Source organism: Nansenia antarctica (assembly GCF_963989245.1).
Source record: "Nansenia antarctica genome assembly, chromosome: 4".
Taxonomy (NCBI): Eukaryota; Metazoa; Chordata; class Actinopteri; order Argentiniformes; family Microstomatidae; genus Nansenia; species Nansenia antarctica.
The window spans coordinates 72,628,051-72,649,869 of record NC_137689.1 but is presented as its reverse complement, the minus strand read 5'-3'; the positions used below and the strand labels follow the sequence as shown (position 1 = coordinate 72,649,869).

The following is a 21,819-nucleotide window of genomic DNA, read 5'->3' as shown; positions in this document are numbered from 1 at the left end:
GGTTTGGGGGTTATATCTCTCTCTCTCTCCCTCTGTGAAGAGAACCTTTGAAGACTGTCGGATCCCAGGACGAGATAGAAGGATCGGGAAAGAAAGAAAGAAAGAAGGGGGATATCCGGAGTCTCTCCAGCCAATGAGCGCTTTCCACATGCGGACACTGAGCGCAGGGAGCAGGGAAGAGGAGGGGGGAGACAGACGCGTCTGGTGCTGATGAGGACAGGAGTGATTCCACAGCGGCACGGCAGAAGAAATAAGACTGTGGACATCCGAGGAGAACACTTTACTTTCTATAGGCCTACCTACCTTCTGTATATAACAACAGACACTTGTATCGTTAACCAAAACGAGGAGGAACACGTCTTCTTGAAGCTTATTTCTCTGTCAAAATGTGCCGTTTTTTTATGGTAGTAGTATGAATCATCCGTGTTAGCGGTATTATAGGAGGCTTTTTTTTTCTTTTTCTTTTTTTACAAGCCGGCTTGTAGTTTTGACAGCTAAAAGACTACTACTCCGAATAAACGTTTTATTTTTTATTTTTTACAAAGTACACGTTGTGTGAGTAAAACGTTGTGTTTAGTGCGTGACATTTTTGTCCAACAATCTTCTCAGTCGGTCGGTCTAAGGTGGTCGTTTACGGTAAAGTGGTAGTTAAGGTTCCAGGATCAGAGAAGGTATTACGGTAAAGTGGTAGTGAGGTTCCAGGCGCAGAGAAGGTTGACGAGGCAGAGCAGCTACAGAAGGTCCAGCCATGGACAGCGCTCACACCAAGACCGTGGAGGAGGTCTACACAGACTTTAACGTCAACGAAAGCACCGGTCTGGGCTTAGACCAGGTGAAGAGGCAGCGGGAGAGATGGGGACCGAACGGTGAGTTCTTTAACCGTGTTTCGGTTCGGACGTTATCCGTGAGAGAAATGTGATATTCCCCGTAGTCACGTTAGCTAGCATACCGTGCTAATAGGCTAGCGTGTTTAGCTAGCAACCGGCGAGGCTGCTGACGTCACGAGAGGGTGGTGGCGTTCGAAAATACGCTCTGGAAATCTGATCGGCGCTCGCGCGACGCCTCTCGTCCAATCGAACGACTCGGGTCCCCTTTGTGACGTTGGACCCAGTGTGCGCTCCGGCGCTCTCAGAGCGAATTTACGAACGCAGCCGCCTTCAGCAACCGGCGAGGTTGCTGACGTCACGACACGCAGTGTGTCGAAACACTGTACTTTATCCCCAAAGCACGCATGCATTACACACTGCCTGTCTACATAAGATGTCAGCACGTTTATCCCGACTATGTGTACTTTCAGAGGTTTCTCTGAGGCAAATGTTGCCTACAAACACGCAGTGTGTGTCGAAACAAAGACTGTATTTTATTAGATTAGATTGTCATTGCAGAGTACATTGCAAGTACCATCCAACCAGAAGTGCAAATAGTGATATAAGGGCATGTTATCAATAGAACAAGAATGGTAGTGATAGGTAATATACAGTATAGGTATGCGTCCCTAAGCACAGGTATTAGAAATTGCCTGTCTACATAGATGTCAGCAGGTTTAGATGTCATACACCTACTGTATGTACTACTGAGGTTTCTCTGAGGCAAATGTTGCCTACAAACTAGTGTCATATCTAAAGTTTATAGTAAATTAGGCTAGTTATTTCATCCGTTTGCTACTTTGACTGTTCAATTTCCAACACGAGCTGCCAGCTACAGATAGCCTGTTCCGCATGACTTCCAGCAACAGCGTCAAGAAGACAAAACCGAATCATCACGTTTCACGTATTGAGTAAAAAAAAAAAAAACTCAAAAGAACCATTGTTTTGTGTCCCCGGATAACCTAACCTGTCTTATTTTCCTCCCTAAATATCTGGTGTGGTGTGTCCCCTGGATGAACCCCAGAGCTGCCTGCAGAGGAGGGTAAGAGAACAATAGTATACAATGTTTTGTGTAATCGTGATGTGATATGATGATAATGATGATGATATATCCCCTTAACGCAAATTGATTTGAATTGCAATCAAACCTTGCCTGCTGTTATGTATCCGCAGGGAAGTCACTATGGGAACTGGTGGTGGAGCAGTTTGAAGATCTGCTCGTGAGGATTCTGTTACTGGCTGCCTGCATTTCCTTTGTGAGTATATTATATCCAAACGTTGACGACGTACGATATATATATATATAGGCGTCACGGCTGCGAGCTCTGTGTACGTTCAGAATAATGTGATGAAACGTAATTGGAGCGAAAAATAAATCCTCCTCACCGTTGAAAATGCAAGCCCCTGGGTTTCCATTGATGTCTGCTCCCTCAGCCTCATTAAAATGGATTTATTTTTAGTTGCGTATCGTCTGTAGCCCGCAGTACTGGAGTGAGTGAAGGGTAGGAAACCATAGATTTTTAGCAGCAGTGCGTTTTGTAGGTATACATACATACATGTGTATTGAGACTGATGCTAATATTGCAGAAAATGTTACCCTAACACTTTCCACAAAACGGTCCCGGAGTCTTATTATACCTGTGTTTTTAACTCATTTAGTGCCGAGGGTGAATAAAGTTGCCCGATTTGTCAACGTTAGTGTGACTTTATTCACCCAGAATGCATCAATTATGATGCTTCATTTCGTAGCCCAGTCAAAGTGTTGATGCTAGGTAAATACCTCATAAAACACTTGGAACTCTAAGGTGGTGAGTGTTTCGGAGTTCTTTGGCATTTAGTGTGTTTATGCAGTTAATCTATTAACAACATTGTAATGACATGCTGTTACTATGCAATTACCCAAACAAATCATATATAGATACACATATATACACCTGACTTACTGCAACAGGGGAAGACTGAGTGTGTTTGGGTTGCACATTTATGCAAATGCCTGTTGTAGTGATATCAATACAAGGTTGTGGTTTTGATTTTGCATTGCAGCTCTCTGATGGCAGACAGGCCATCTCATAATTTAATTTAGGGGATGAATGAATATCACTCTCACTTGTCTGTGCCATGGAATGTGTGTGTGTGTGTGTGTGTGTGTGTGTGTCTCTCTCTCTCTCTGTGTGTGTGTGTGTGTGTGTGTGTCTCTCTCTCTGTGTGTGTGTGTGTGTGTGTGTGTGTGTGTTAACGAGAGGGAGAGAGATTGAGTGAGTGAGGGACAGCTGAGAAAGCTGTCTGCGATGTTGAGAACAGCACTAACGGCAGATCGAGTTTCTGGCTGTGAGCTGGTCACAGATCAGCCGTTTTTTCAGACGCCGGTCGGCGGTCCAGACATCCTTCAGCTTCCTTCGTTCCTCGCTGCTCCCCAATTATCCCTCATCAACTTCCTGCTGTCCCCCACCTGCCCCCTGCCCCCCCTCTCCCATCCCGCCCGCCAAGCCCTGCCGCAGCACCAGTTAATCCCCACGTCGTTTGGGATGTTTGTGTTTGTCTCTCGCGGCCTCCCCCGGTGGTGACAGGTCCCGCGGAGTGACTTGTTCGCGTCTCTGCGATCGCGTTTCACGTTTCACGTCCCGCAGCCTTGGCATGCTGGGCCGCGGTGCTTGCGTGGCGGAGGATATCCTCCGTCGACGGCTGGCTGGCAGCGTGACGACGGTCAGGAATGGGCTAGCCTGTAAATCACAAGCAGCAGCATGCAGATCTCTGCTCTTTCTTTTTCTTTTTTTATGCACAGGAACGCACACAAACACACAGGAACACACACACACACACACACACAGATACACAGGAACACACAAACACACACACAGAGGAACACACACACACAGATACACGGGAACACACAAACACACACACAGAGGAACGCAGGAACACACATACAGGAACATACACACACACAGAACATACACATACACACACACACACACACACACACACAGAAACACAGGAACACACAAACACACACAGGAGCACACATAGAACACACACACACACACACACACACAGATACACACACACACACACACACCCACACACACACACACACACAGTTTTATGGTCCTTCCCTTGTGTATTTCTCCCCGCCTGTCCCCGGGGGTGCTTCCATCAGCAGTGTGTAGTGTGTGTGTGTGTGTGTGTGTGTGTGTGTGATGTTGCCCCTCCAAGCGTCTCTGCTGATCTACGAGGCAGATCTGTGTTGTCTGCTGCTGCTGATCTACGAGGCAGATCGCCCTTACGGGGCGGCGGGGGCGCAGGAGGTAGAGCCGGCGTCTAATGATCGCGAGGTCGGCAGATCGGCGGCTCGAACCCCCCCCCGGCTGGCCACATGTCGAGGTGTCCTCGGGCAAGACACTGAACCCCAAATTGCTCCCGATGAGCTGGGGCCGGCGCCTTGCATGGTAGCTTGGCCGCCATTGTTTGTGTGAATGTGTGTGTGAATGTGTATGGGTGAATGAGAGGCTGTCGTAAAGCGCTTTGGAATAAGGCCGCTATAAAAGCGCAGGACCATTTACCATTTACATCTGTGTTGTCTGCGGCTGGAGATCTATGACGCAGGAACTTTGTTGTCGTGGCAGCCTGGCTGAAACGGGCTGCAGGGGAGGTAGGCGAGTATGCAGCGATTGAGGCATTTGCATCAGCAGCGGCAATTCGGTTCAGAAGATCATCCACATAAAGTCGTGTACGCTAGAGAAGTGTACTGAGAAACTGGATACGCCGTTCCTGTACATTAATGTGTACAGGTGCTTGGTGGCGTATCACTCTAAGCGTCGACCATGTCATCCCTCTCTCTCTCTCCCTCTCCCTCTCTCCCTCTCCCCCTCTCCCATCCTTCCTGTCAAATCTCTACTGTCTATCGCAATGAAAATAAAAATATGAGTGGGACTGCTCCACTCAGAAAAACATTACTTAAAAAAGATAATGTAGAGAGTACAATACGTCTTTCACGTTAATAATTCTAATAATTAATAATTTTGCCATTTAGCAGACGCTTTTGATCCAAAGCGACTTACAATTACGAATTACAGGGACATTCCCCCTGGAGTAACTGAGGGCTAAGTGCCTTACTCAAGGGCACACTAGTAGTGGTGTGGTTTCAGGCGGGATTTGAACTCACAACCTTCCGATCACAAGTCCAACTCACTATCCACTAGACCACCATTACCCCTACTACTACGTTTCCTGTACTGTTGTACCCTAACTCAACCCTGGGTTAGAGTCACGACGTCCAAATAGCCCGGACCAGAGTGATTCACAGGCGTCATTGACATGTGATTCTTTCATAGGCTGATAGTGATAGTGGCCTAAGTGGGTTAGCAGAAGGAGGAGGAGGATTCTGTGTGGCCCTTTTTCTGGTCGTCGTCCAGATTCCAAATTCTGATTTCGGAAACAAGTTCCTCCTGTCCCTCCCTCATCATTCTGAGAGCGGACATACACACACACACACACACACACACACTCGGCCCATTCTCTGGAGAAAATCTGCTGAGTCGCGTGGAGGAGAAACGCTCTACGTTCGTTTATGCTCAATACTGTTAGATTAGATTAGACTCAACTCTATTGACATTGACAGAGTGGTAAGAACCCAAGACGACGAAACCGCAGTTCGACCATCTAACCAGATGTGTGCAAAAGCCATGAATGCATGGACAGACAGTGCATGGTGGGACAGTATACGGTGTTACAGTGCATCAATGTGACATGTACAGTAAAGATATATGTACAGTGTCGTATGTACAGGACAGGGGGCGAAGATATATACAGTTAAGATAAGTGCAGTATGATATGTACAGAACATGGGAGATGGATATAAATTCCAATATGTACAGTTAGGGTATATGTACAGTTATATATGTACAGTTAGGGTATATGTACAGTTATATATGTGCAGTTAGGGTATATGTACAGTATGCTATGTACAGTTAGGGTATATGTACAGTTCTATATGTACAGTTATATATACAGTTAGGGTATATGTACAGTTCTATATGTACAGTTAGGGTATATGTACAGTTATATATGTACAGTTATATATACAGTTAGGGTATATGTACAGTTATATATATACAGTTAGGGTATATGTACAGTTATATATGTACAGTTATATATGTACAATATGATATGTACAGTTAGGCTATATGTACAGTATGATATGTACAGTTAGGGTATATGATATGATATGTACAGAACAAGGCCAGTTGGGTTAGCCCACTAACTGGGTCTAGTAGTGATGTGGAGGAGTGAGTGACTGTCTTTAGCCTGTGTGTCTATTCATAGCGCAAATTGAGTGTCATGTTATATTGACTGCTTTATTGCCAGAATACCTGACAGGCTAATTACTGGGGTCGGGGGGGGGGCTGTGAGTTAATGACTTTGAGGCCTCTTTTAACTCTGATGACAGAGGAGCGCTCCGAGTCTCTTCCAATCTCCCGGTCCGTGGCTGACTGACATCAAAGTAGAATTGACATGAGGAGAGGGTATTTATAACTCCTTGTTCTGAGAAGTGGTGATCAGTGTTAGCAGCGCAGTACAAGAGCAAGTAAGTAAGAGAGGGCCTTTTTTTATTTTACGAGGACAATTCAGCTGTGGTGGATCAAACTTAACCCCGCGCCCGCCCTTTGAAGGGTCTGAGATGCGCTGTTGCCTCGCTCGCGTCTGTTTGCCACGAGTATTGACAGAGTGACGCGTTCTTGTGAGGTCAGATTGTTCCACCCGCCTCATCAGATTGATGATTTTAATCTCTTCTGTGTAACGTGGTCATTTGGAAAAAAAACGGTGGAACTGTGGAAGTCAGGCGTTCCGTTTCCCGTGGCTGAGATGTGTGGGGCGATATGGAAATGACGCCTCTTCAGAGTGGTTTTTATGTAGCCCATGTAAATGTCCGTGACCAGATGCTAAGCTGACGTTTGGTGAGTGAACCCGGGTAGGTTACAGCTGCTTTGAATGTGAATAGTTCTGCGTAGCCTGTAGCCTTTTCTCTCTACTGCCTGTAGCTGAAGACGGGGAAGGAGTACAGCTGAGTCATAGAGCTCTACAGATATTCCACAAAACGACTTACAAACTGTTTGGAAATGACAAAGCACACTCCACATAACAGGTGTCTCAAAAAAGCTAGTGAAACAAATCAATAATAAGTTATAGCTGACTCCAATGTAATAATTTATGACTCCCAATTAGGCTAATCTAAAACACGAATGTGACTGATGATCATTATCTCTATGCTATGGCTGTAGAAAAAGTTGTAAGGACTTAGTGAGAAAAGAACTGCACAAGACTAAGTCAGATAACTCAATAAAAAATTCTGTGTAATAGTTACAAATAAACATAATCGAGAAGACAAGTTGTAAACAGATGGAAATGTAACTTGAAGTCTATTAGGGCTGTGTGTGTGTGTGTGTGTGTGTGTGTGTGTGTGTGTGTGTGTGTGTGTGTGTGTGTGTGTGTCCTGCTACACACTGGAGTTGGTGCTGCAGGCCTGAACACTGCCCACTCACTAATTATCTCACCAACTGCCAAATCATTCTAGAACTCTCACCACCTCCAGTGTGTGTTCCAAGTGGTTTATGAGCTGTTTACCCAGCAACAACACTTTGATCTGGGTGACTTAATTCACCCTGGGCACTAAAAGACTTAAAGAGCTTCCCCAGGAAGCAATACACATCAAAGAGCATATGAAATGGGAGAAACCTTTTAGCGAACTAGTATGCAATTAATTAATTTTGCTCCCCTCGTTGACCCGAGCGACCTTTTTTTTCTCTCGAACTACGTTGAGCGTTATCAAAGACCCAACACTGAAAATAATATCAAATTTCTACTCGTGTGAAAGTAACCGTAATAGGTAGGGATGCACGATATGCATTTTTTCCAACCGATAACCGATGTTTACCCGCTTCTCGTCGCTGATAACCGATATGATAACCGATATGAGAACAGATATAATTTCACAGTTGATAACCTGTAGTTCATGCACACCTGAAGGTAAGAAAGGCTATGTAGTGAGCAAAGATGTATTTAATATTCCATAGTGATCTCACCAAATCTAACTTACATCACTATTGTTAACACAACAAAGAGAACACTTCTGACTCTTCAAATGTTCATTTATTTAAAAAAAGGAAATACATTTCAACATTGTTGAAAATCACATCACACTCGCTAGTCAAGCCAAACTATTGCAATGCATGGATTGGGTGAGTAATCCCCACTGCTACCTAGTTAACTATAACACTACTTTACATTGTTACCTAGTTAACTAGAACACTACTTTACATTGTTACCTAGTTAACTAGAACACTACTTTACATTGTTACCTAGTTAACTACAACACTAATTTACATTGTTAGCAGGCTCACAAAACAAGCTGTGTTAGTTGACTAGCGATGTGTCATTCATTTTCAACAACGCTTAGCTCGCGCTTTTATTTTGAAATCACGAAAACAGAAGTCAATGTCGGAACGAGCCTCTCCTTGTTGTTCAGAGAACAGATGCCAAACTACCGACATGTTTGCTGTAATAATATGATTTGGCAGTAGAAAGCCATCAGTCAATAGCTCGTCTCATTCACAGAACAGCATGGGTTGCCTGCACTGTTTGATTGCGTATTTTAGAGCAGACTACAGAGATGGTGAACATTAGCACTAGCTAACATTGGCTATCTATTTACCTTAGCTTACCAATTGACTGCATGGCTGTACGCAGGCGCAGCATCATCAGCGCGACAACCGGAACCGGAAATATTTCCGGCTTCATATTATCGGCTCTATATCGGCTAAAATGTAATAAAACCGATAAATATTTAATAACATTCATTTCCCAATATCGGGCCGATAATATCGTGCATCCCTAGTAATAGGACAATAGTCATCAAGAGTACATTTACATTTTTGGGGGCATTTAGCAGATTTAGCTGAGAGTTCAGTTGGACGGCCTTGTGACGACCACAGCCTGAGCCGAGATGAGCCTCGTCACTCTCCATGCTGCTCCTCCACCTCCTGCTAATGAAACTGTCTGTCGTGGTATTGTCCCTCTGACCCCCTGGCCTCCCCCTCCTCAGGATCCATCTCCTCCTAAACGTGATTTATGAGGCAAATGAAACCTGCGACTCTCTGTGACCAACTGACCTGCGGTTGTCCTCAGAGCCCCAAGTTGTTCCAAAACTTTAAATATTATCTATCTGGATGATTGAGTCGTATAGGGGCAATAAGCGGCCAGCTCGATCCCACAGCTGACAGATGACTCACTCCCATCTGCCATGGCAGAGTATATGCCTATAGACATGTTTTCTAAAGGTTTTTTAAAGGTTACTTTTTGTGAGTGAGGCAGTCCCACTCTCGTGTTTTTTCAGTTTTTATTGGAGACAGAGATAGTGGAGAGAGACAGGAAAGTAAGGAGGAAAGAGAATATATCAGCAGGATTCGAACCCAAGCCGACATGGGGGCATGTGTGTGCGCCGTAGGCCGCGGTACTACACCACTGGACCGCCCCAGGCCACCTGTAGCCATTTTGAACGGTGTTTCCCATTGTGGCGGCCCGTCATAGTCTTAATTTGTCCCGCCCCCCCCCCCCCCCCCCCTACGAGAGCATGTCGACACAAACATTCTCCACTAACACCACCACCACCACCTTCCCAATCCTGTGGGGAACACTTTTGTGTGGAGGTTAAAATGTCAAATGTATTGATTGTATGTCGCTTTGGAATAAGGCGTCTGCTAAATGCCAAAAATGTTAATGTGGGTTAATGGGTAACATTAATGGGTAATGCTGACCTGTCTGTCTGTCTGTCAACCAGGTGCTGGCCTGGTTCGAGGAGGGAGAGGAGACCATCACAGCCTTCGTGGAGCCCTTCGTCATCCTGCTGATCCTCATAGCCAACGCCATCGTGGGGGTCTGGCAGGTAAGCCAATTAATTAATTAATTAATTTGACACGGGAGCCTAAAAAGCATACACGTATAAAAGAGAAAGGAAAAAAAAACGTCAAGGATAAAAGAAGAAAGCCAGAGGCTTACTTACACGGTGGTCCTTTGATGTTAAAACATGGAGAAAGGTAGAGAGATTATTATATGAAACATTTTTATAAATGTGTTTTTTAGGACATTTCTGTTTTATTGGGATAGAGACAGTAGAGATTGACAGGAAGGATGGGTGGAGGGATGACATGCAGGATAGATCGATGGCCCAGAATCGAACCAAAGAGCCTGTGATTATGTGGCACGCGCCTTAGTGAGATTGGTTCCTGAACCTTTTGTCCTGATGAAATAATAATAGTAGTAAACTTTATTTATACAGCACCTTTTTAACACAATGTTACAACGTTAGAGTTTTAGATTTGGATTCAACTTTATTGTCATTGCAGAGTACAAGTACTAGATAACGAAATGCAGTTTAGCATCTAACCAAGAAGAGCCAATAGTGATATAAAACACGATGGTGATGGGTACAATATGGCAAGTACGGTAGTTAGAGGTATACACAACAGATGGATAGCAGTAAGCTGTGTACAGTTAAGATAGCTTAAGGTAACCAAAGTGCTTTTACGTACAGATAAAACAGATATGCAAACAAAAAATAAACTAAAAGTAGAAAAACACTAAAATACAGACGCATTAAAAAGAATGACTGGATGTGTTCTGCCGGATTATCTGTCTCTCCGCCCCAAAACGGACCCACACAGAACCTCCAGTATCTGCCTCTCTCCTCCCCCCCAAACGGACCCACACAGCCTCCAATATCTGCCTCTCTCCTCCCCCCAAACCCACCCACACAGCCTCCAGTATCTCCACAGAATGTCCAGTTATCCGTCTCTCCACAGAAGGAGGAGAAATGCCACAGAAAACACATAATAAGACATCTAAAAATAAACCCAGGCTAATAAGCTTAGCCGGAGGGTATTCTCCTCAATTCTCTCTCTCTCTCTGTCTCTGTCTCTCTCTCTGTCTCTCTCTCTCTGTCTCTCTCTCTCTGTCTCTCTCTGTCTCTCTCTGTGTGTCTCTCTCTCTCTCTCTCTCTGTCTCTCTCTATCTCTCTGTCTCTCTCTCTCTCTCTCTCTCTCTCTCTGTCTCTCTCTCTCTCTCTCTCTCTCTCTCTCTCTCTCTCTCTCTCTCTCTCTCTCTCTCTCTCTCTCTCTCTCTCTCTCTCTCTCTCTCTATGATATGTCTGTGATCGAGGCAGCGTTCCACATCCCCCACAGCCAGAACCGGCTCTTCTTCTGTTTGCGAGAGCCGGGGTAGTCGGTTCTTAGAGTCTTAACCGGGGTACGACGTTGCCAAGTTACACACGGGGAAACAGTACAGCGCAAGTGCTGTTATGTCATTAGCGTTTGATTGATTAATTTGATTAAGATTAATGAGCCTGATAAGCGTTTCTGTACTCCGGGAGGAAAATTGATTCACTCTGCTTAATCCACCCCAAGAGCACAAGAGCACTCACTGTGTGTACACTTCCATGTTAGTAAGAGCCTGGCGTTGGTCGACCAAACTCAGGCTAGTTCTGGTTGTCCCCGCTGACGAAACATATAATGGAAATCTTAAAGGTCATTTACACAGTATACTATACAGGGTACAATCTAATGAAATGCTCTAGGGGAAGCAACTCCGCCTCCTCCTCCTCCTCAACAACGCAACAATCAAACAATATCGATAATAGTATTTGCAGTGCAATGTCGGAAAAATGGGGAAACAATTGCATTAGATTAGATTACATTCAAGTTGATTGAGTGTAAAGTACTGAGACAACAACATTTAGTACATTTTTGTAGTTTGGCATCTAGCCAGAGAGTGCAAAAGACATGTTATTGTATAACAGTATAACGTATTACAGTCAGTATAAATAAATGAATATAATAAGTGAATATACATGAGATGAATATCAATATGATATTGTACAGTTGAACAAAAGCAATAGGTCTTGAGGTATGTTACATATAAAATGTATACAATTAGAGAGCAATATAATAAATGTTCCATGAACACTGGCATCATGCCAACACCGCTCCATCTCTCTGTATGAAGCCTGACAGTCATGTGTGAGTCATAACTGTGTGTTACAGGTGAACACTTTTGTTTTCGAGACCTTTATCGTAGCATGACCAGTCTTATATATATCTATATAACAGATTAGATTAGATTCACCCTTTCAACGTCATTGCACAGAGTACAACTAACTAGCGTCTGCAAAATGGTTAAAACGTAAAAATGTAAAAAGCCGCTAACAGCGCTTAGGTTGTGGGTTCGCTTCCCACTGGGGACCATATATACTGAAAGATTTATGCTCTCACTGCAATGTAAGTCACTTTGGATAAAAGCATCAGCTAAATGGCATTTATTATTATTATTATAGTCAAGTGTGACTACTGCGTCATGTCTGGGATGGACAGCCTGTGTAGCAGATAGCCAGGTGTGTCCCCAGGTGTGTCAGATAGCCAGGTGTGTCCACTGCCCAGGGGGACATTTTGGTAACAAGCCTTTGAAGCTTAACTCCCTCCCCCTGCCCCACACAGCTGCCGGCCTGACAGGCTTGTGACATCCATAGCAGGATTACACAAACCAGAGAGGGGAACAAAGCCTCTGGAACTCTTTCAGGTGATTTAAAAAAAAAAAACGGAACTTTTAAAAAGAATAGAATCTTCTATGATTCTATGATCTTCCGCCACCGTTATGTAAACGTTAGCCCGGGCGTTATCGATCGTTCCTCTGGATGCGTGAGGAGGTTCGCTGCTCGTTCCCAGCGTCAGGAAACAGGTTCCCTGGGTGCAGGAAACGGAAGGAGCCGGATGGCGAAAACTACTTGATGTGAGAGAGAAGAAGGACGCAGAGTAACTAGCCTGGCTTCTATTTATAGAACCCATTGTAAAAGTCTCAGATCTAGATCCAGAACTCTCTCTCTCGCGCTTTCTCTCTCTTTCTCTTTCTCTCTCTCTCTCTCTCTCTCCATCCATGCTAAAGATAAACCACCAGGGATCCCACTGGACACCCTGGTTGGGAGAGAGGGAAAGAAGGAGGGAGAGGGGGAGAGAGAGAGGGAGGGAGTGAGAGAGAGAGAGGGAGAGAGAGAGAGAGACCCCCCCCCCCCCCCCCCACACACACACACACTGAGCTCCCCCACACACAGCTCTTCCTCCACGCTCTTGGGACCATTTAGGGATAAAAAAAAGAAAAGGAAAAAAAAGAAAAAATCATCCACACAACCCTCCTGTCCCGAAATGGCATCAATGTGTTCATGTTCACTGTAGAGATTTCCTTTTCCTACTCGGCCTGTCTTCTGCTTCCCCCCCCTGTAGGGCTTACTGTACCTTAAGGGGTTAAAGTGTCAGGTCGGAGGGAGGGAGGGAGGGAGGTAGAGAGAAGGATTACTTTAGAGAGAGAGAGAGAGATGGAGGGGAAGGGATTGATTTGGCAGTGCGTCCGTCGTCCAGCAGGCCGCAGGACTCGGAGGCAAGGCACCTAATTAACTTCCTTTCTGCTCCGTGGTGTTTTCCAATCAGAGTCGGAGAGAGGGAGAGAGAGAGGGAGAGGGAGAGAGAGAGAGAGGGAGGCAGAGGCAGGAGCAGAACGGCCTGGAGCGGGGCCTGCTCGCTGGGCACAGGCACAGCCCGTCCAGCCCTCTGCCTGGTGCACGGCAGCGCTAGATTTAGAGCCCCATAAAGAGAGCGCCGTAAATAACGCTGTTGGCCGTCTCTCGGCAACCAGGTCTACTACTCTTCAGCTTCAGCGTGTGTGCGTGTGCGCGTGTGTGTGTGCGATGATGATGAGAGAGACAGAGAGGGAGAGAAAGAGGGAGAGAGGGGGGGAGACAGAGAGAGAGAGACACAGACAGAGAGACAGACAGCAAGTGCACGGGAGACAGACACAGAGAGAGAGACAGAGAGAGAGAGAGAGAGAGAGACAGAGAGAGACACACACACAGAGAGACACACACACACAGAGAGAGAGAGAGAGAGACACACACACACACACACACAGAGAGAGAGAGAGACATACATATCAACAGAGTGTTTACAGTGCCATCCATGAGTACTGTTTCACCCCCGGGGGATGAGATAAATCACCCTTTTTGTTTAGCCTGGTGTGTGAGGGTTTCTCTGGGGGGTTGTGGAGGGGGGGGGGGGGCAAAGGCTTTGTTCCTGCAGAGTAGGATGGATGGGCAGAGCCCAGTTCGGTGCCTGGTCTGGTCTGACACACTGCTTTGGCAGTTGGACGGCTCTTGTTGTTTACATTGTCCGTCCACATGGCGTCCATGTTAGAGTGTTAGCGGCTCCCCGACTGGAGCAGGTCCACCAGCCATCATCTAGCTGAGTCAGTCGTACCTCATACCGCATTTTCATTCATTGACTTTTTCAGTTTTTTTTGTTGCTACCGAATAGTTGATTTTTGGCCGAACAGCGCTTTCGGCTTCTGCCAAAACGGCGGATTCTCCTCCTCCCCTTCTCCTCCTCCTCCTCCCCCTTTCTTCCCCAAGAGGCTGAAGTCTGGCTGTCGCCCCCCAGACTCCCGTGGTGAGTTGTTCCATTGGAGAGAGAGAGAGAGGACAGGGGGCCGTGATGGAAAGCCAAGTGTTTCCTAGTCCTACATGTGTTCGATGCAAATGAGAGATTACCCCCAGCTTCTCAAAGGGAGCGTCGGTGATTATAATTCACACCAACCAACCAACCCTCCCTCCCTCCCTCCCTTCACCCACGGCTTGGCTTCCGCTAGTGAATCAAGAAACAATCCAGTTTCACAGTGGTTGGGTGCTGTTACGTGTTACGGTACACAGCTCTCGTCCGTTCTGCTCGGTACGACGTGTGATGTTCTCTCTCTCTCTCTCTGTGAAAATGGTTTACGGGATTGTGCGCCCCTCGGCTAGGCTGCCATTGTCTTAGTGAGTTGTGTGCTCACTGCTCAAGGTCTCTTCTCTCCGCTGAGGTTTGTGTAAAAGAAGAACCGTTAGCTGTCAAGTCAAGTTTGTCTTTTGTGTAAGCAAACAGAGGTTGTTTGTGGACAGAACAGCCGAGGGTGGGGGGGGATGGGGATGGGGGGAGGTGAACACGTCTCTAGTGCTTCTCGTCACCCTCTGCTTTTACCTCCGTGAGTTGACTCGCTGTCCTCTCTGGGTTGGGTGTGCTCTGTCCTGTCCTGTCTTGTCCCCTCCTGTCCTCTCCTCTCCTGTCCTGTCCTGTCCTGTCTTGTCCCCTCCTGTCCCCTCCTGTCCTGTCCTCACCTGCCCTGCCCATACCTGCCCTGTCCTTACCTGCCCTGCCCATACCTGCCCTGCCCTGCCCTGTTCTGTCCTTACCTGCCCTTTCCTGCCCTGCCTATCCTAACCTGCTCTGCCATTACCTAACCTGCCCTGCCCTGCCCTGTCCTTACCTGCCCTGCCCTGTCCTTACCTGCCCTGCCCTGCCCTGTCCTTACCTGCCCTGCCCATACCTGCACTGCACTGCTTTACCTGCCCTGTCCTTACCTGCCCTGCCCTGTCCTCACTTGCCCTGCCTTTTCCTGTTCTGCCCTGCCCTGTCCTGTTCTGCCCCGCCCCGCCCAGAGTCTTTTCAACCCAGAGAGAGATGGTCCCTCAGGGAGTCAAGCTCACAGAGGGAAGGAAAGGTCACAGGGAACACACAGCAAATCCCTGGTGGGTGATTGGGGAGGAATGAATGAATGGAGGGAGGAAGAGAGAGAGAGAGAGAGAGAGAGAGAGAGACGGGGGGTGGGGGGGATTAATTGAGGAGGGAGGAGTTGGGGGGTGTACTGTGGTTTACTGTGGCGTTCTCCTCTGCCCTATCTGAGGGCACATCACATGACGTTAGTTGTGGGTAAAATCAGCTTTCCCAGGGTGGGGTGGGGGACCCAGGAATGTACTGTTGCGTCGTATCTGACAGGCCCCCCCCTAATCACGCCAGACAGCACCCCCTAATCAAGCCAAATGGACGTGTTTTTTTCAGTCGGTCCGTCTCATGTTTGCTTTCTTTGGCTTGTGACATGACAGGAAAAAAAGGGGTCTTGTAAGTATGTACATGGTGAGACGCTGTGGCGTTCCTGTCAGACCGTGTACAGGCATGGCTTGTTGCTGATACACTGCGAGGTCGTCCTAATCCGACCATCTCCCAGCCAAGGTCACCTCTACTGTAAACACCAGGCATGTCCGGTCTCGCCGACACTAGCTGCGCACTATGGATGAATATTCATGAACATTGATGAATATTGATTAGACATTGATGAATATTGATGAACGTAGGTAGGTAGGTAGGTAGGTAGGTAGGTAAAGAGGTAGGTAAATAGGTAGGTAGGTAGGTGGATGGATGGATGGATGGATCGATAGATGGATAAGTACTTTATTGATCCCTGAGGGGATATTCAGGCATTACAGCAGCTCAGACCTCAAAACCACGGCAAAATAAAGTGACAAATAATAGGCTACAATAAACTAGATAAAATGGCAAAGAATTGAATAAGAGGCTAAAATAAAACGATGATAAAAATACAAAACAAAGATAAATAAAGACCAGTAAACCTTTGGGACCTTCTAATACGGCACGTATTAAGATTTAAACATCCTAACCGACTCTGATCGCGCAGATCAGAAGAGGCAGCCGGAGAAGTTGAGAAGTTGCACTAATGAATATTGATGAGCCATTAATGAATATTGATGAAGCGCCAATGAATATTGATGAGCACCGTCGATGAATATTGATACCGTTTTGTGTCTAACAGGAACGCAATGCAGAGAACGCCATCGAGGCGCTGAAAGAGTACGAGCCGGAGATGGGCAAGGTGTACCGGCAGGACAGGAAGAGCGTCCAGAGGATCAAGGCGCGAGACATCGTCCCCGGGGACATCGTGGAGGTGGCCGGTAAGACTGCCCGACTGAAAAGAGGACTGACGATTTAGACAAGACCCCCTCCCTGTGTCGAAACTGTGTTAAATAAGTGGTGATTGGATGGTCAACACACACACACACACACACACACACACACCACACACACACACGTGGAGGTGGCCAGTAAGACTGCCCGACTGAAATAAGGGAGTGTGTGTGTGTGTGTGTGCCCGTGCCCGCGCTGGTTCTTCTCTCTGTGTGTGTGTGTGTGTGTGTGTGTGTGTGTGTGTTTCATGTGTGCTGATAAAGGTGTTTCATCTGGCCAACCAGACATGAAGCAGAGACATCAAAGCTGAGCGCCTGCTGCTGATCTCCCCGCTCTCTTCTCCTCCTTCTGCATCTCTCCCTCTCTCCTCTCCTCCTTCTGCATCTCCCTTTCTCCTCCCTTCATCTCCTCCGTCTGCATCTCTCCCTCTCTCCTCTCCTCCTCTCCTCTATCTCCATCCCTCTCTCCCTGCCTCCCCATCTCTCCTCCTCTATCCTCATCCCTCTCTCCCTGCCTCCCTTCCTCTCCTCTATCCTCCATCCCTCTCCCTGCCTCCCCTCCTCTCCTCCATCTACATCCCTCTCTCTCTGCCTCCCCTCCTCTCCTCTCTCATCCCTGCCTCCCCTCCCCTCCTACATCTCCATCCCTCTCTCCCTGCCTCCCCTCCTCTATCCTCATCCCTCTCTCCCTGCCTCCCCTCCTCTCCTCCTCTATCCTCATCCCTCTCTCCCTGCCTCCCTTCCTCTCCTCTATCCTCCATCCCTCTCCCTGCCTCCCCTCCTCTCCTCCATCTACATCCCTCTCTCTCTGCCTCCCCTCCTCTCCTCTCTCATCCCTGCCTCCCCTCCTCTCCTCCATCTACATCCCTCTCTCTCTGCCTCCCCTCCTCTCCTCTCTCATCCCTGCCTCCCCTCCCCTCCTACATCTCCATCCCTCTCTCCCTGCCTCCCCTCCTCTATCCTCATCCCTCTCTCCCTGCCTCCCCTCCTCTCCTCCTCTATCCTCATCCCTCTCTCCCTGCCTCCCCTCCTCTCTTCCTCTATCCTCATCCCTCTCTTCCTGCCTCCCCTCCTCTCTTCCTCTGTCCTCATCCCTCTCTCCCTGCCTCCCCTCCTCTCTTCCTCTATCCTCATCCCTCTCTCTCCCTGCCTCCCCTCCTCTCCTCTATCCTCCATCCCTCTCTCCCTGCCTCCCCTCCTCTCCTCTATCCTCATCCCTCTCTCCCTGCCTCCCCTCCTCTCTTCCTCTATCCTCATCCCTCTCTTCCTGCCTCCCCTCCTCTCTTCCTCTGTCCTCATCCCTCTCTCCCTGCCTCCCCTCCTCTCCTCTATCCTCCATCCCTCTCTCCCTGCCTCCCCTCCTCTCCTCTATCCTCATCCCTCTCCCCCCCTCATCCCTCTCCACCACAGACACACCCAGGCTCACAGCCTCTAAACGGATGTTTAGTCCGTGACATGGCCAGTGACACGCTCACTCTCTCCAGTTTAATCCGGCGTTTTCCGAGGTATTTTTAGCCCCTGTTTGTGAGGCGGTCGGTTCTGTGGCCCGGCCCTGACCCTGCGTGGGCGTCTCCCTGGGTCTGGACCCGGCTCATCACCTCACACTCAGCAGAACCTCTCTCCTCTCTCCTGGCCCCGCGCACGGAGGAGACACTTCCACATTTGGACTTTGAGAGGGACTGTGTGTGTGTGTGTGTGTGTGTGTGTGTGTGGAGAGGGACCGTGGCGGTCGGCGGTGTTGAACCCTCTGGGCCACAGCTGATCCTCTCAGTGTACCACTGTCGACTTTGGTGATCCGTGTGTGTGTGTGTGTGTTTGTGTGTGTGTGTGTGTGTGTGTGTGAGAGAGAGTGTGAGAGTGACTGTGAGTGAGTGTGTGTGTTAATGAGTGAGTGACTGAGTGTGTGAGTGAGTGACTGAGTGGAGAGGACTGTGAGTGACTGACTGGGTGAATGAGTGTGTGTGTGAGTGTGTGTGTTAATGAGTGAGTGACTGAGTGACTGAGTGACTGAGTGACTGAGTGACTGAGTGACTGAGTGACTGACTGACTGACTGACTGACTGACTGGGTGTGTGTGTGAATGAGTGAGTGACTGAGTGTGTGTGAAGAGGACTGTGAGGTCAGCGGTGTTGACCCCGGCCAGCTGGCACTCTCAGTGTACGTCTCTCTCTCTCTCTGTGTGTGTGTGTGTGTGTGTGTGTGTGTGTGTCGTGTGTCGTGTGTCGTGTGTGTGTGTGTGGCTGTGGAGATGATGCTGTGTTGTCTTGTCTGATGACATGGTTCCAGGGGAACAGAGCCCCGTGGCTGGGAGCCATCTGCACACGCCCTGCCCTCTCCTAGCTTTCCCAGCCCTTCCTCCTCCTCCTTCTCCTGTCTTCTGATGCCTCATCACTGATTGGCTGTCCTCCTCCTGCGTCAGACCCCCCCCCCCCCCCCCCCGCACCTCCGCTCCCTCTCCTCTCCTTCTCTGTTACTCAGCTTCCAAGAAAAGATCATCTCTCTTTCGTTCGTACGCTTTCTGTCTCTCTTTCTCTCTATCTCTCTCTCTCCCTCTCTCGTGCACTTTCTGTCTTTCGTGCACTTTCTCTCATGCGTTTGTTCTCTCTCTCTGTCTCTCTCTCTCTGTCTCTCTCTCTCTGTCTCTCTCTCTCTCTCGTGCACTTGCCCTCTCTCTCTGTCTGTCTCTCTCGTGCACTTGCCCTCTCTCTCTGTCTCTCTCTCTGTCTCTCTCTCTCGTGCACTTGCCCTCTCTCTCTGTCTGTCTCTGTCTCTCTCTCTGTGTGTGTCTCTCTCTCTGTCTCTCTCTCTCTCTGTGTGTGTGTGTCTCTCTCTCTGTCTCTCTCTCTCTGTGTGTGTCTCTCTCTCTGTCTCTCTCTCTCGTGCACTTGCTCTCTCTGTCTCTCTCTCTGTCTCTCTCTCTCTGTCTCTCTCTCTCTCTGTCTCTCTCTCTCTCTCTCTCTGAGTCTCTCTGTCTCTCTCTCTCTCTTCTGTAGTCTCCTCACTGGGGGGGGGGGTAGGAGTAGGTGGGAGAGGAGGATGCCAGGGGGAGATGCGTTTAAAGCAGCATCTGGTTTGTGTCCCAGGCTGAGCGTAGTGCTGTGGTGTGTGTGTGTGTGTGTGTGTGTGTGAGTGTATACACAGCGTGCCGCCGTGTGTGTAGTGTAGTCTACCTGCGCGTGTCGTCTGCCTGCCGCTCCTGGCGTTACGTAAGAGTGCTGCTGTTCACTCCCCTCACCTCCCCCGACCTCCCCATCTGCTCCCCACGCCAGATGTGGCTTTGAGCCGGGGGAGGCGGGGGAGCGGGGGGGGGGGGGAAGCAGCAGCCATTTCCCCCGGCGACCTCGAGTCACTTCCTAGAGGGGTCGCGACCCCTGACCTCCAACGTCCTCTGACCGCACCGGCGCTCTTGTAAATGCTTTCACTGATTTTCCGCTCAAGTGTGTGTGTGTGTGTGTGTGTTGGGGGGGATGGGGGGGGGGAGGGGGGTGTGAGAGTGTGGGCTGCTGCTTGACGCCCTAGGCTCCTGTCAGCCTCCAGTCATGGGTTCAGATTGATGACAGATGGATCAGTGGGGGCGGAGGTGGAGGAGGGGTGGGGGGGGGGGTGACCCACCGACCTCTCCTCAGGGACCATAAACCATGGTGGTGCTAACGAGATGTCAGCGAGGCTACAGGGGGTCTGGCGGGCGGGGGGGGGGGGTGGGGGTGGGGGGTTGGGTGACCTCAACCTCAACCCCAACATGAGCTCTGTCTAGGAAGTTTACCTTAGAGAGCTTCTGTTTTCCTCTACTAAATGACAGCTGCAGATTTTCACCTGACCTGCCCTCAACGCCTCAGAGAGCTGCCATGTGATGCCCTCTCCTGGGAGACACGGGAGAAGAGAGGGAGAGAAGGGGAGGGGTGAAGGGAGCGGAGGGAAGGAGAGATGTTAGGAGAGAGAGGGAGAGAACAAGAGGGAGAGCGGGAGAGAACAAGAGGGAGAGAGGAGAGAACAAGAGGGAGAGAGGAGTGAGGGAGAGAGGGAGAGGCGTTAGGAGAGAGAGGTAGAGAATGAGAGGGAGAGGTGTGAGGAGAGATGGAGAGGAGGGATGAGAGAGGGAGAGTGGGGGTGAGAGAGGGAGAGTGGGAGGGAGGGAGAGAAGGTGTAAGGAGAGGAGGGGGTGAGAGAAGGAGGGAGGGGGTGAGAGCCCGCGCTGAGCACTATGCACTACTGTCAAGCATATTGATTCGCCCTCCAGAGCTAACGTTCTCTCTAAAGACTACCCCCCTCCCCTCTTTCCTCCCCTCTCTCCCCCCCTCTCTCCCTCTGCCTTCATTCAACCCCTATTCACCCTCTGTTGGTTCCCAGGAAGCGGGGGTTCTGGGATGTTTTCCGAAACCGTTCAGAGCAGCATTGTTGCTGCGTTGCTTTTATTTCCTGCCAGCTCCTCAGGCTCAAAGTGACCGCTACCATCCCCCCCTTTCTTCACCTCCACCCCCCTCTCTCTCTCTCTCTTAGAATTCAGCTCTTCTCCATCCCTCTCTCTCTCTCTCTCTCTCTCTCTCTCGGGATTCAGCTCTTCACCGTCATCCCCCTCTCTCTCTCTCTCTCTCTCTCTCTCAGCATTCAGCTGTTCTCCTCCATCCCTCTCTCTCTCTCTCTCTTAACATTCAGCTCCTCACCTCCATCCCCCTCTCTCTCCCTCAGAATTCTGCTCTCCTCCATCCCTCTCTCTCTCATTCAGCTCTTCACCTCCATCTCTCTCTCTCTCAGCATTCAGCTCTTTACCTCCATCCCATCAGTGGGCAAGAGTTATTCTGTTGCTACGGCGATGGCCTCGACCCTTGGACCAACAACATCCTGTGTACAAGGAATCAAACGAACCAGGATGGCCTCTGTCTCTCTCTCTGTCTATCCAGAGCAGAGCAGAGCACCAGAGCAGGGCAGCGGGGTCAAAGTTCATTCACGTGCCGAACCCCAGAGCAGCATCGCACCCCTGTTGTTTTCCACAGAGGACGCGTGGTTGCTTCCCTAATCAAATTACGCACGCTGCGTTGAGTGGCAGCGCGTGAGGCTGGTCATGTGACTTGCCGTG

General features: G+C 48.9%; 1 protein-coding gene across 1 annotated transcript in view; it reads left to right on the top strand.

The window, feature by feature from the left end:
- Positions 1-627: 627 nt before the first annotated feature.
- atp2a2b (ATPase sarcoplasmic/endoplasmic reticulum Ca2+ transporting 2b) overlaps positions 628-21,819 on the top strand; it is a 46,260-nt gene continuing 25,068 nt past the window's right edge. The window contains exons 1-5 of the mRNA XM_080527899.1: positions 628-866; positions 1,891-1,908; positions 2,040-2,122; positions 9,700-9,804; positions 16,596-16,734. Of these exons, the coding sequence (XP_080384025.1) occupies positions 749-866; positions 1,891-1,908; positions 2,040-2,122; positions 9,700-9,804; positions 16,596-16,734 (463 nt within the window). The 5' untranslated portion in view covers positions 628-748. The remainder of the gene's footprint in view (positions 867-1,890; positions 1,909-2,039; positions 2,123-9,699; positions 9,805-16,595; positions 16,735-21,819) is intronic.